The following is a 12,347-nucleotide window of genomic DNA, read 5'->3' as shown; positions in this document are numbered from 1 at the left end:
TTGCTCTTAGCATGCCTGGATGGTTTCTGGTGGTTTGTTCACTGTGAGACCCTGTTAACAGAGACCCTCCTCAACAAACGCCTCCTGTGTGGATGTAAAAATGTGTTACTCTGCAGAACAAATGCATGGGTGGGAACACACAACAGCTACACTATTGAAAGGCACTTTGGAGCTGAACACTGCTGGCTCTCATACAGCCACGGCTATTTTAACATGAGCTGGATGAGCCAGTCCAGATATTTTTCCCCCTTGTTACATTTACAACTCAAATGAGCTTGCTGTGCTTTGGAAAAGTGCAAGAAGCGAAAAGATTACAGTCCAAATCCCTCAATGAGCTTTAGTGTTTTCAGCATCAAAACACCAAGTGCTTTACAGACAGCATGCTGATAACGAGAGCTAATAACTTTCCAGATGTTTGCTGTTATTGTGCTACACATGACTCTTTTTAAAGGTTTGCAAAGGGCTCCTGCCAGTTGTTGTTGGTGTGTGTGCAGCAAACAGCTGGTTTGTTTGAACTCGGAATTTTAATACTTCCAGTTCCATGTAAAGTGGGATGGGAGGAGGAGGCTCGTTGTACAAGAGAAGGAGTGCATTTTCTCGTGTGAATTCAGAAGCAGAGAGGGAGGGAGAGTGAGGAAAGGATCACAATACTGCGTGTGCTTCAGTTTCAGTGGATCAGATCTTTCCTCTATCTGCATCCAAGCTATTCGGTTGTGATCAGATGATCAGAACTCAAGGAAGCGATTGGAGAGCGAGCTGGCTGCAGCTGCACTGTAGGCTGTTTTCAGGGACAAGGAGCCACTGTTTTTCAAACATAGCGTAAACATAGAAGTTATATTGTAGGCTTCAGGATGCAGATATGGGTTGTGCTGCCAGCATTGTTCTGCTTCAAGCCTTTCGTTCTGTGGTACAGAGGAACTGTCCACATATTTGTAGGCGACGACGGCGAGAGGAGTTGTCACATGAAATCCTGCCACTGGACAGCGATGAGGAAATGAGCAGACCCAGGACTCTCATCATCATGGTACAGTATACTTTAATCAGCAGACAGAGTTTGCTGAATTATTATAGCAGATGCTGTGTGATTTGTTTTCCTTTACTGTGCAGTCAGATAGAGCTTGACAGGCTATTTGCAGCTGTGGATCATTCTGCCGTAGGTTTGCTGTCTGTACACAAGCACAGCTGAGTTGTTACTTTAATCTCAAACTGGAGCTGTGAGCTGCACATAGGCTGTGTGTAAAGGTTGTGCCCGGTTAATTTGCAGATGCATTTTGTTGCTGTTGGTAAGAAGAACAGTGTCGGAGCCCGTGTTGTGGTTGTGTTTTATCTCAGACTTGAAATTCCAGACAACAGACAGCTTAGAAAGCATTTACTAAGTCTGCTCATCATAAAAACAAAACCAAAGTGGGAAGATGGCAGAGAAAACTTTACTTTGCCCCAAAATGTGGCTGGAATTTATATCAAGTTGTTTGCAGATAAGCTCACGTATTTCTTTGCTGCAAACTGTTTGCAGCAGGATCATGTTTGCAGGCTCACCCCTTCCTGGCTTATCTCCTTACTTATCTTAGAAAGGAGTGTGGCTTGAAAGACTTGCTGTCTTGGGGAGTTGTTTTCTCTTGTGATTGAATGGGTTCATTTTTATTTTGTGGTTGGAATATAAAAAGCACTTTAGCTTTATTAGGAGTAGGCAAGTGATAAGGTAGTTACAAGTTATTGTTTCAGAATGGAGAGTGCACTGACCCCACTTGCTGCTCCTTGCTGAACACAGGTGTAATGAGTATCGCCAGGCCCTGAAGTGGCTGGGGTCTGACGTGGTGGTTTTGTGCTGTGTAACTCTCACTTGATGAAAATATTACAAAGGTGCCACAAATGGTTTGTCAGCTTATCAGAGCAATCGTGTATACCCTTTGAGCTTCTGAAATTGTTTGGATTTGTTTTTTATTCTGTAAAGGATGTTATGACAAAGTCCAGATTACATCCCCTGGCACCTCACTGTACTACACAGGGCAGAAACTTGAGTGGGTGATGGTAACATCAGAGAGCTTAATAGCTGTCATGAGGTCTGGCAGTGGTTTGGGTAGAGCCTTGCTGCCCATAAAGGTGTGTATTGCAGTCATGGCAACTATAGCAGCTAGGATCTGATCCAAGTGTGCTTTAACTTTTAGCTGAGGGTATTGCCCAGTGCCTGGGTTGTAGCTACTGGTCATGTGGAGGGAGACAGCAGGTTTCATCATGTGAAGCTGATGTTCATCTGTCCTCTACTTTAAAATCTAGTACCTATAAAGCAAACTTTGCCACTTCCCTACTTAATAGTGAAATAAGCAACCTCGACCACATTCAAACAAATAGTTGCTTCCCACCAAGTGATGATTTCAAGAATAGTGAATTCAGAAAGGTCTGGAAGAAATTGTAGCATGTCAGTGTATGAATCATCTGTGCAGCTTGCTTCAGCCCTTGCAAGAAAAGGGCAGGTTGGCATTGTGGCAGAAAGCAGCACCCCAATACCTGAATGTGGGCTGTCTGCAGCCTGTGGAGCTCCTGTGTAAGTCCTGGGAGGGGTCCTATGGGCAGCCAGCCCTCACTGTGAGGGGAAAGGGCTCCCCACAGCCTAAAGGGTCTGTCACATATTGGCTTTGGTCACAGATACACCTGCCTGTTGCAATAATGGCACAAGAAAAAAGGGGGCTTCTTGCAGCAACTGCTAATGTACTGGTGATCCTTCTGCCTGAGTTTTGCCCCTTTCCGAAGTCTGTGTGGGCTCCTTTCCTCCCCCAGCTTGCCTGGAGTAGGGGAGGATGAACAGCTCAGGCTGGCTGTGGGGCTACTGCTGTCTGGGGCAGGTGTTTCAGGGGGGAGCTGTTGGCTTCAGAGCGCTTCTGCAGTAGAAATAAGCAGTCCTGTTTCCACTAAAATTCACGTGTGACTTGAAAGAGCAGCATGATAAGGATGACTGGAGGCTACTGCATCTTAATAAAGCATGTGTTACGCTCCTAACCGTTTTTCCCTTTGGCCTGTTATAGATCATGGAAGTTTATGTCTGGAAAAAATACAGTGAGGCAATTACGTAGGCAAGCAGAAGAGTGTTTAGTTCAAAACATCATTATTCACTTTGTGCAGATGCCAGGAGCTAAGCTGATCCTAATGAGATTACTGAGTTTGCAGGTCTGAGGGCAGTGAGCGCTCCCAGAGAGGTGGAGGATCCTGGCATGCAGTGCTTGAGGTGCCCTGAAGCACCCAGCTCCCTGCAGGCTCCTGGTGGCCCCACGGAGACAGGAGTTGGACTTCATGGTCCTTTTGGGTTGCTTCCAACTCAGGATGCTCTGATTACATGAGGAGCTGGCACTTCTGCCTTTCTAAGCTTCAGAGGAGATGGCATCTTAGTAGCCGGTGTGCCACTGGATGTGTGCCTCCTACTGTGTGTTAGTGTGTAGTTTCAGTTTTGGATAATTATTTGTGTCCTATTTATGAATGGCTTTTTTTTAAAAAAAAAGTCTCCAGTTCTATTGTGTGTTCTCATAAGTTTGCATGTGTGGGAAAAAAAAGACAAATCCAAATGTTGCCTTGATACAGAGAGCAATCCCAAGGGACAGAGAGCCACGGTTTTAAGTTAAAATACTAGCAATAACTGTGTGGAACTGGAGGTACAATGGGTGACAAAAGAGACCCTAATACAGATTTCAGCTGTTGCTGAACAACCACCCAGTAACCACAGCGTGAAAGTTGCAGGCATCACAGCAGGTATTTCTGGCATTCTAGTCTTTATTGGAAAGGATCAATAATGTTTTTGTTATATATAGATATAGATAGATAACTGGAAGTCCTCTGTCATTGACTGCAATATGCCATTTTGGACAGAATCCTTGCAGCTACCAGACACATAAAATAAGTATCCAAACAACTGCTAACTAGGTGTATAAATTGAATTGATATGTTCTGTATTTAACAGACCACCTTGTCATTTTCTGTGCCGTTAAGAAAATATCTTTAAGAGCTAGTTTTCAAAATAAGTCCATGAGGTAGTGAGGCTTCAGATATTAAAAATCTCTGCAGACTGAATGCAAATGACTGTATATACTATATCTGAGCTGGGGGGGGGAGGAAGGAGGAGGGAAGGGGAAGATGCCTGAGGAAATAAAATACAGAGCTTAGAGCTATGTGGTACTGTTTGCAAATAGAGGACTAACACTTAGGCTGACACTTTGCATTTGGAACTTGTGACTGGAAAAGAAGTTGAGCTTTATTTAGTAGGTCATTTATTGTTTCCTTTTCACATGATTTATTATGAAGTTTGGCAGCTGAGATTTGTGCGGAAGATAAGAGCAAAGCATGAATTTCCCCCTCCTCCCTTGGTACCCGGCTACACAAACACATAGTAAAATGTTTTGCATTTTGAACAAGACATTGTAACTTGAAGTGATACACTAGCTTGAGTTCAGCAACATTAAGGTGACAATATTATTCTTTGTATTCAATGTTTCATCTCTGAAGAGAAACAGCTTGTGAGAGTTTCTCTGTTCCAGTAGTGGAAGCATGAGAACTTCCCCTGTTGCAGAAATGCAGGTTAGCTTCTCTGCTGTCAGGTTAGCAGAGCTGCTTTTCATTTTTAATTTTATTATCATTTAAAAATGTATTGGTCCTCTGACTTGAGAAATGATATTTTGGATTGCCTTCACCTCTTATTAATATTGCAGTGATGTATTTAGCATTAGAGTATGTGGAATTAAATATGAATCTGTTAACTGTGTTCTTGTGACTGCTTACAAAGTGTGTGTATTCAAAATAATAAAGCAGGTGATGAAAGCATCCTTTTACAGAAGAGGACTTTTTTTCCCCCTCCCTTTTTGTGAAAGAAGAAATCTATTTGTAAGCAGTGCCTCCCAGGAAGAGTAGGGTAGGGTATAACATTAGAGTTAGCGTACTATGGTTAGGCTGCGGTTGGACTTGATGATCTTCAAGGTCTTTTCCAACCTGGGTAATTTTATGATTTTATAAACATAAAGGTATATGGAAAAGTCTCTACCAGTTGCACTCTTAGGGAGTACTTCATGAAGGCTTTGTGGCTTTATGCAGTTGTGATGTGTGCCCAGAATGCTTCCTGGGAGAGAAGGTTACCTATAGGAAACTGACTTGATAAAAGCCAAGAGAATAAAGAGAAGAAAAAAAGAAACCAACCTGACAGCCTTTGGCCATCAGCAGCCACACTGCATGTTAAGCATGTTTCTAAGGAAATCTGTGCATGCATGTTCTTCATCTGCTGCCGTTCTTTCTGTGGGGTGCTGTATGTTATTCTGCCTGGCTCTAGTTCTGATGGGCTGTATCAAATGATGAGTTTCCCTTGGATGTTTTGTACCTCCATTCTTTTTCTTTGGCTGAAATATTCTCATTTTACAAAGGAAAAACAAAAGAGTTGAGAAGGAAATCCCAATGATCTTGTCTGGTCTGGGATTCTGGAATTGGGTAGTCTCTGGTTGTAGAAACCTTAAACTGTTTATAATGGTATATGAGAATATACCAAATCAGGCCTGTGTGCAAATCTTGCATTTGTTTGTCTGCTGACTGGGCTCTGTGGGTGGTTTAGGATGACAGTGTATATGAGGAAGGACGGAGAGCTGTAAAGCTGCACTCTGCTGCGTCTGCTAAGTGGTGTCATCCCATGCTGATCAGACTCTGTTACAGGAGCACATCCTGGCTCACATGTAGTAGGTTGGGGCAACTTGTAAGCCAGCAGGACACAGCAATAGCCCAGTGATGCTTCATGCACACAGCCAGCATGGCTCAGGGTTTACCTGGTGGTACCTGCATCTGGAGGGGCTGAGGCCTGGAGGTGAGCAGCAGCATGGGGCAGTGGGGCTTTTGTTTTCTGTGCAGTGCTGTCCTCGGTCGAGGCTTTGGTGAGCTGGGTACAATAAGCTGCACTTGATTCAAAAGCAGATTAAATGCTTGCTTCCAGAAGCTGTATCGGTGTCCATCCTTGCTCCATGCTTCCTGGTGACATTAACCTGCCAATGACTGTGGTACCAAGAGCTGCCTTGGCTTTTTTTCTGCAGTCGTATAGACAGAATCTCATGAGTACAGCTGATCTGGATCTAAATGCATATAGCTGTCCAGTATCTGTTTCCAGGCCTTTGGCTACAAATGTGGGAATATCGATCTACCTGGGAGCAGCTGTGCTGAGTGAGCAGGGCTGGTGCAGGGTAGCCCTGCTGAGGGGCAGGTACGTAGTGGGGAAAGCTGTCATGGCAAAGGGTGTGTGTAAGGGTGAATGGCTTGGAGATGGGAGAAACAAAGTGGAAAATGCTGTTCCTCCCCACCTGAAATGAGTTAGGTACTCTGCTGTTGAAATTGGGTAAGATTTGATTTTTTTGAGGGTGAGTAACTAAGCATTAGTCCTTCTAACAATGTTCATTCTCTCTCCCTTCTACTCCCCCAGCAATTTCTTCCCAAAGTGGGAGAAGTCTTTAGTTTTGACTTCTGGATAAATACAATCCATTCACCTCTTGGTTGGGTGGGAAATCTGGATAGCATGTGCCAAAAACACTTCTTGGATTTTCTTTTTTACAACAGTAATTTGAATGCACTTGGTTTAAACCTAATTTGAATAAGTCAGATTTCTAGTTCAGGACGTTCAGATACTCACCTTAAGCAAAGCTATGTTGCTCATGAGAGGGCAGGGGGAAATGTCTCTGAGTGTTTCTGTGATTCACAGTCTTCTGTATGTAATAATTGTTTGATTTTAACATATGTTGCTTCTGTTGCTCTATAGCCTTCCCAGCAGCCTCTTAGCATCAAGGTGGGGTAATGCAGTGCAGTCCCAATAGGAGCTGTTGCATGCACCTCCCTTTCCCAAATAACAGCTGCTGAACCATTTAATTTCAAGCTTACACTACCTGGTGGCTCTGCTTTTGTCAGTGTGTAAAATGAGAAATTAACTCTGCCAAGGTGCTCAGGTGACTGAATTCTTGCACATTGCAGTGCTGCTGTCTCAGGAGCACAGAAATAATCACAGTGTCTGGAGCTAAGCAAAGCAGAGTGCCCAGGAAATGCAGGAGCCATTACTTGTCTTCTGGGTTCTGAATCACTTCCCGGAATAACCAAGTTTTATGGCCTGAAGTAGTGAGTGGGGTGAAACATACCCTGGGACAGGAAGGACTAGCATTCAGCAACCAAAGGCATGTCACTATGTACTACTTAAGGATGTTCTGGGGGGGCAAGACTCTGATATTGTGGGGCCCTATTCCATGTCTGGTCCACTGTAAACCAGCTCAAATGCTGGCCCAGCACCTCCTCCACTGAGGTAACTGTGTCTGTGGGCACATCCTCTGTCAGATTGAAGCTTGGCACACTGATCCCATTATTTTTCTGCAGGCTGCTTATTTTAGACTCAGGAACCTGTATAAATAAGTATGTATTATTTATTAAAAAAAAAAAAAGTGCCTTTTTCTTCCTGTTAATTTGGTGTCTCTTCAGAACAAAATGTTATGTTCTGACTGAACAGAAAGAATTTGCATGCAATATCTTGCTTTTACAGTTGCAGTCTGTTAATAATTATTGCCAATTTGTGGTTAGCTTAGAACATAATAGTCTCTGTGTGTGGTTTTCAATGAAAAATAGCCATTGTAATGCTTGTCAGACTTCTTTATGCCTGGGGCATCACTCTGAATGCAGTGTATGGAACCAATTGAATAGAACACTTCATGTCTTGGTGTTTGTTTTTCCTTACTTCTCATCTGTCAACTGCTGTGCTCATTTTCTTTTTATTACTACTGATACTTGCTTGAAGATGAGATGGCCAAATTCACTTCTCAGTTTTACATGTGTAAATCCAGCAGGACGCATTTCTGACTTAATGCAGTAAAACAGATGAGAAGCGTGACTTTGCTGCTTTCATGTTCCTCTTTTTACAAAGAAATCATGGACTGGAAAATGTGTGTGGCCTTGATGGGTCAATGAGTGATTAGCTATGAAACCAGCATGTTGGGAGTTAAACTTCTTGATGTCATCACTGAAAACTTTCCTTTGGCATTTATGTGTGCTATGATGGCATTTTCAACAGGTGGTGACTTAGTTGCTAAAATCAGATCTTTCAGAGGGGAAACCATAACAGTAAAGAGATGAGTTACTGAATTGTGAATTCCTAGAACCAGATGCTCATCCTCCTTTTGAGAGGCTCCTTCCATCAGTAAGCACTGTGCAAATGTGTACTGACAGCTCTTTCTGTAGCAAATCTGGTCTTAATGGGTTTATGAAGGAGGGCTGTTTCTTAGAAGGAACGTTGCCTGAAATTGGGCCTCTGTCTCCTTGCTTTTGGGTGCTTGAGGTTTGGAAGGGAATAACAGAAATGGTGTTCATGCAGCTGATCTCCATTTCTTTGTTTCTAGCGCCTTAGCTTTCCCCCATCTGTAATCCATTCTCTCAGGTGCCCAAGGAGCCTTTGTGTTTGTCCCCTGCTGCTGATCAGGTGCTCCTTCCCCAACACCTGTGTCAGTGTAAGGCAGTATGTTTGGAAGCATAAGGAAAACTCATCCTCACCTTCTGAACTGAAGAACTATTTGTACACAACAGAAATGTTCACGAGCACATGCATAATTTTCTAGAAGTAGTAGAAGTAAATCCTGCCTAAGCCTGGCACACTATGTTTGTCTTACCTTTCTGAATCTAATGGAAATGGTAAATATTGCTTAACAAAATGGCGTTCTAAAATGTTTTCAGTATGTAAAAAAAGGCCATTCTTGAAGAACATCAATCCTTGTACCAGTATCAAGAATATACACAATATTTTTAAGCTTTTGCATGTGGAAAATGCTTGTCAGTTTTCCTTTTTAAAACAAAATCAAGGGCAGGTTTAAGTTACTGAGCCTGCAGGAAGAATCTGAATGAGGGGCTGAATATTGCTTTCTGTAAAATGCGCTCAAAAGACAACTGTATTTGTTGGAAATGTTTTCACAAAGGATTTGCTCTAGAGTCAGGCCATGTCTGCAGTGTTTCGAGTAGAACAAGGAATCAAGCGAGGAAGAGCTGCAGCAAACTCTGCTTTATTTCCCATCCACATCCTTTTCTGGCACTTGGTAATGCCTGGCTGTACTGTGTATTTGCAGGGAATCGGAAGTTAACCTCTTAGCTTCTGATTTTCTGACAATATCTTTTGTTTCTAGCACAATCCGTGCATGGAGTCAGGATTTTCCAGATATTTTGATGGGAAGAGAAAAGTATTTGGACTTTCCAGAATTTCCAAAACACAGAAAAGTCCCACAGACTTGGTGCAGAGTCAGGTTGTCGGTGGTCAGTGGAGGTCTCTGGTGGTTAGGCAAGAGTGAAGGTCTGAGGACTTGCATGTTGGACACAAAGAGCTGGGCGTGGGAGTGGGGAGAAACATAAGAGAAGAAATACTGGCAGACATTCATCCTGTTAGAGAAAACCATTCCGAGAAGGCAAAAGAGGAGGAATTGCTGTGATTCAATTCTCTGCCTTGCAGCAACTGGGAGCGGAAAGCCTTGAACTAGAGCCTATGTCTGCATAGATTTAATGGATTGGTTTGGGTTGTTGTAGTTTGCTGCTGTGTGTGGGGCTCCTCCTGTGAACCAGGTGATGCTGGCAACTTGTCCATGCATCTATACCTTGCACATCAAGCTGCTGCTTGCTGTGAAAGGTGGGCTAGGTGTGGGAGCAAAACTTAATGGATTATATTTCCTTTTGCTGAGGTTGGGGCTATATTTAGTTTTGATTACACAGGCTTTCACAAACCACAAGGCTTGTTCTGGGATCCCAACCACTGCCCCTTCTCTTTTTTCCCAGAATTTTTGTTTTCTTATTGTGGTAGGGCAGAAGATTGCATGTTTGTTACAAGTGTCCATTAGGATTAACAGTTCTTAGCTTAGAAATGAGAAACAGAGACTGGAAAAGTGAATAATTTCTCCAGAAGTACAGAAAGTTGTGTCAAAGGGAGAAATACCTTCTCAAATGTTGGCGGTATTAGAATTCACTGTTTTACTTCATGTAGTCGAAGACTGGGTAAGACAAAGGGAATGTCAAAGGATGCCTCTTTCTCTTTCCTTCTGCCAGAGTAAACTAATGCAGATTTGACTTGCAGGATTTTGTTCCATTCTTCTTTTTTTCCTGAAATAGAATAATCTTGCTAATCTATTCTTTGATGTTCTTTGAAATTTGTCTATTTTTTCTCGCTTCCAAAATGCCATTATTAACTTTTCAACTACAGGACCTGAATGAAGAAATAACATGTTTTCTTAGTTGTTTAAGATACCAGTAGGAGATAGGATGGCATACAGGAGTTCATAACATTGAATTTATGCTACAGATATGTAAGATCAAATACAATAATAGTTGTACTGTCAGCTTGCATATGTACAGAAAACAGAGTATTTTAGTATTTCGAGAAAACAATGAAGAGAATCTAAGGATATTTTATTGTTTTATATGCAGTAAGTGTATGTATGTATATATGCACATGCATTTGTGGCATTGTAGATGGTGATTCTGATCTTGACTAAATGAGTTTCCTGACCTCCTTTTGCTTCAGCTATTCCAGCTGGAAAATTGGGTGAAAATGTGGATTCTTTGTAAACCAGATGTTGTTGAAGCTGAGCTTTTCTTTGTAAATAGACTGAAAAAGAATAATCATTTCTGCAATGTAGCATAGACGGAAATGGCAAATATTAGAATTACAATCAGAAAAACACACAGTGGAAGCTGAAAAACACGGCAGCAGCAACATGTCTGGAGATAGTAAATTTAGATGGTTAAATTATTTAATGACCTTCTATAGCCCTTCATCACTATGTGTTTTGTTATCAAGGGCTGATTGAAGTCCAAGTAGATGAAAACAAAAGGGTAATGTTTGTTTGGAATTTCCCAACGCATCAAGCTAAAGAAGAAATTAAAGTAATTGCATATCTTGTTTTTGTACGCATCAGCAGGACAACATTGCTAATGGAAAGTTCATTCTTCCAGCCTGACTGCTGATGTAGAAAGAATCGTTTTGTTTGCTCAAGTAAGAATAGCCCAATTTCTATTCAACCTGTGCATAAATACCTGGAGCAGAGGCCCATGGTTACGGCTCTCAGCTGTGCTATGTAAAAGTCAGTGGCTCACTGTGCTCCAGGGACTCAGATGTGTAACAAGGGCAATTGGCAGCACTGTGGCTCATGGCTCTGCTGGCTTTGCCAAGAACTGCTGTCTCAGGATTATGGAATAGGCACGAAAGGAGTGGCAGGAGGGATGAGATTTGTGATCCTGGCTTTCTGCTAGGTGCAGGGGGTTTTGCATCTTGAAAAGCTGCTGAAACCATTCTCCTGCTGGGAATGTCTTCTTGGGGGAGATGGATGGTAGAAGCCTTGTCATAAAGTGGAAGGGCTAAATACACACACATGGCCAGAGTTTTTGGAGATTTTTTTTCTAAATACAGAAGCTTAAGCTCACAAGTTTGCTCTGTGTGAGGTGCACTGATATCTGGGACAGGAGGTGAAAGTAAAGGGCCCAGAGGAATGGCTGAAATCAGGGCTCTGTCAGCCTGGAAGGGCAGAAATGGATTGACATAGGTGTAGCTGCTGGCATTGGGGTCTGTTTTCTGGAAAGGTTTGTTAGCAGAGCTCTGGCAAATAGAAGAGGCTTCTTCTCATGGATGTTTATGAAGGGATGTTGCCACCCTGCCTTGGAGAGCTCACCTTGTTTGCTGATGTCATTTTTTCCATGATAGATTTGCAGCCCTTTGTCTGCTAAGAGCTGTCTGTGTGTAGATGTGTAGGCAGAATGCAAGTATCAGCTGCTTCAATGACTTCACAAAGCGTGTTTTATATACGCAGAGGTTGATGTTTCAGCTCGTTATTAGACTGTGCCTGGAGTCAGATTTCTTAGAAAACAATGTCACTTTCTTCCAGCTGATTCAATACCAGCATGACCTGCAAAAAGGTTGCTTCATGTGTAGTTTTACCATTATAAATTTTGGAAAAAGTTTACCACACAAGAAAGAAAATACAAAACAAAACCAAAAAGCTATTTTTGATCTCATTACAGTAATGCACTTTACCTGTGCAATATGAAGCTTTTAGGAAATGCAGTTTTTACGTGCCTTCACAAACCCATACAGGCTACATAGGGTCCTGGGGGTGAAGATTATCCCCCTCTGTAGTGGACCTTGACACACGCTTAGAGCACCTGAAGCTGCTCAAGCATTACCTCTTGTTGGTTAGCACCTGCTCTTCTGTATTTGTTTTCTTGCTTTCTTATTCTGAGCTCTCCTGTGCTTCTTTCTTGGAGGTTGTCCCATCTGATTCGATTCTCCATGTTTCCCTGTTTTAGTGATGTAATTGTAGTATTGGCAAAACTCTGAGTTT

The 12,347-nt window shown here is 42.4% G+C and overlaps 1 protein-coding gene across 15 annotated transcripts in view; it reads left to right on the top strand.

Moving 5' to 3' along the window:
* Positions 1–12,347, top strand: part of DOCK10 (dedicator of cytokinesis 10) — a 131,662-nt gene that overhangs the window by 18,568 nt on the left and 100,747 nt on the right. For 9 of the 15 annotated variants that reach the window (XM_085512869.1, XM_085512865.1, XM_085512874.1 and 6 more), the window contains exon 1: positions 544–1,024. The exons of 4 other annotated variants lie outside the window; for them this stretch is intronic. In XM_085512869.1, the coding sequence (XP_085368995.1) occupies positions 860–1,024 (165 nt within the window). In that variant the 5' untranslated portion in view covers positions 544–859. Of the gene's footprint in view, positions 1–543; positions 1,025–12,347 lie in introns of those variants that run through there. 2 more of the 15 variants (XM_085512864.1, XM_085512861.1) reach the window with 1 other exon arrangement.

The sequence above is a fragment of the Coturnix japonica genome, chromosome 12 (genome assembly GCF_054131305.1).
Source record: "Coturnix japonica strain WE chromosome 12, WE-NBRP24, whole genome shotgun sequence".
Lineage (NCBI taxonomy): Eukaryota > Metazoa > Chordata > Aves > Galliformes > Phasianidae > Coturnix > Coturnix japonica.
This window is presented reverse-complemented; position numbering and strand designations above follow the sequence as displayed.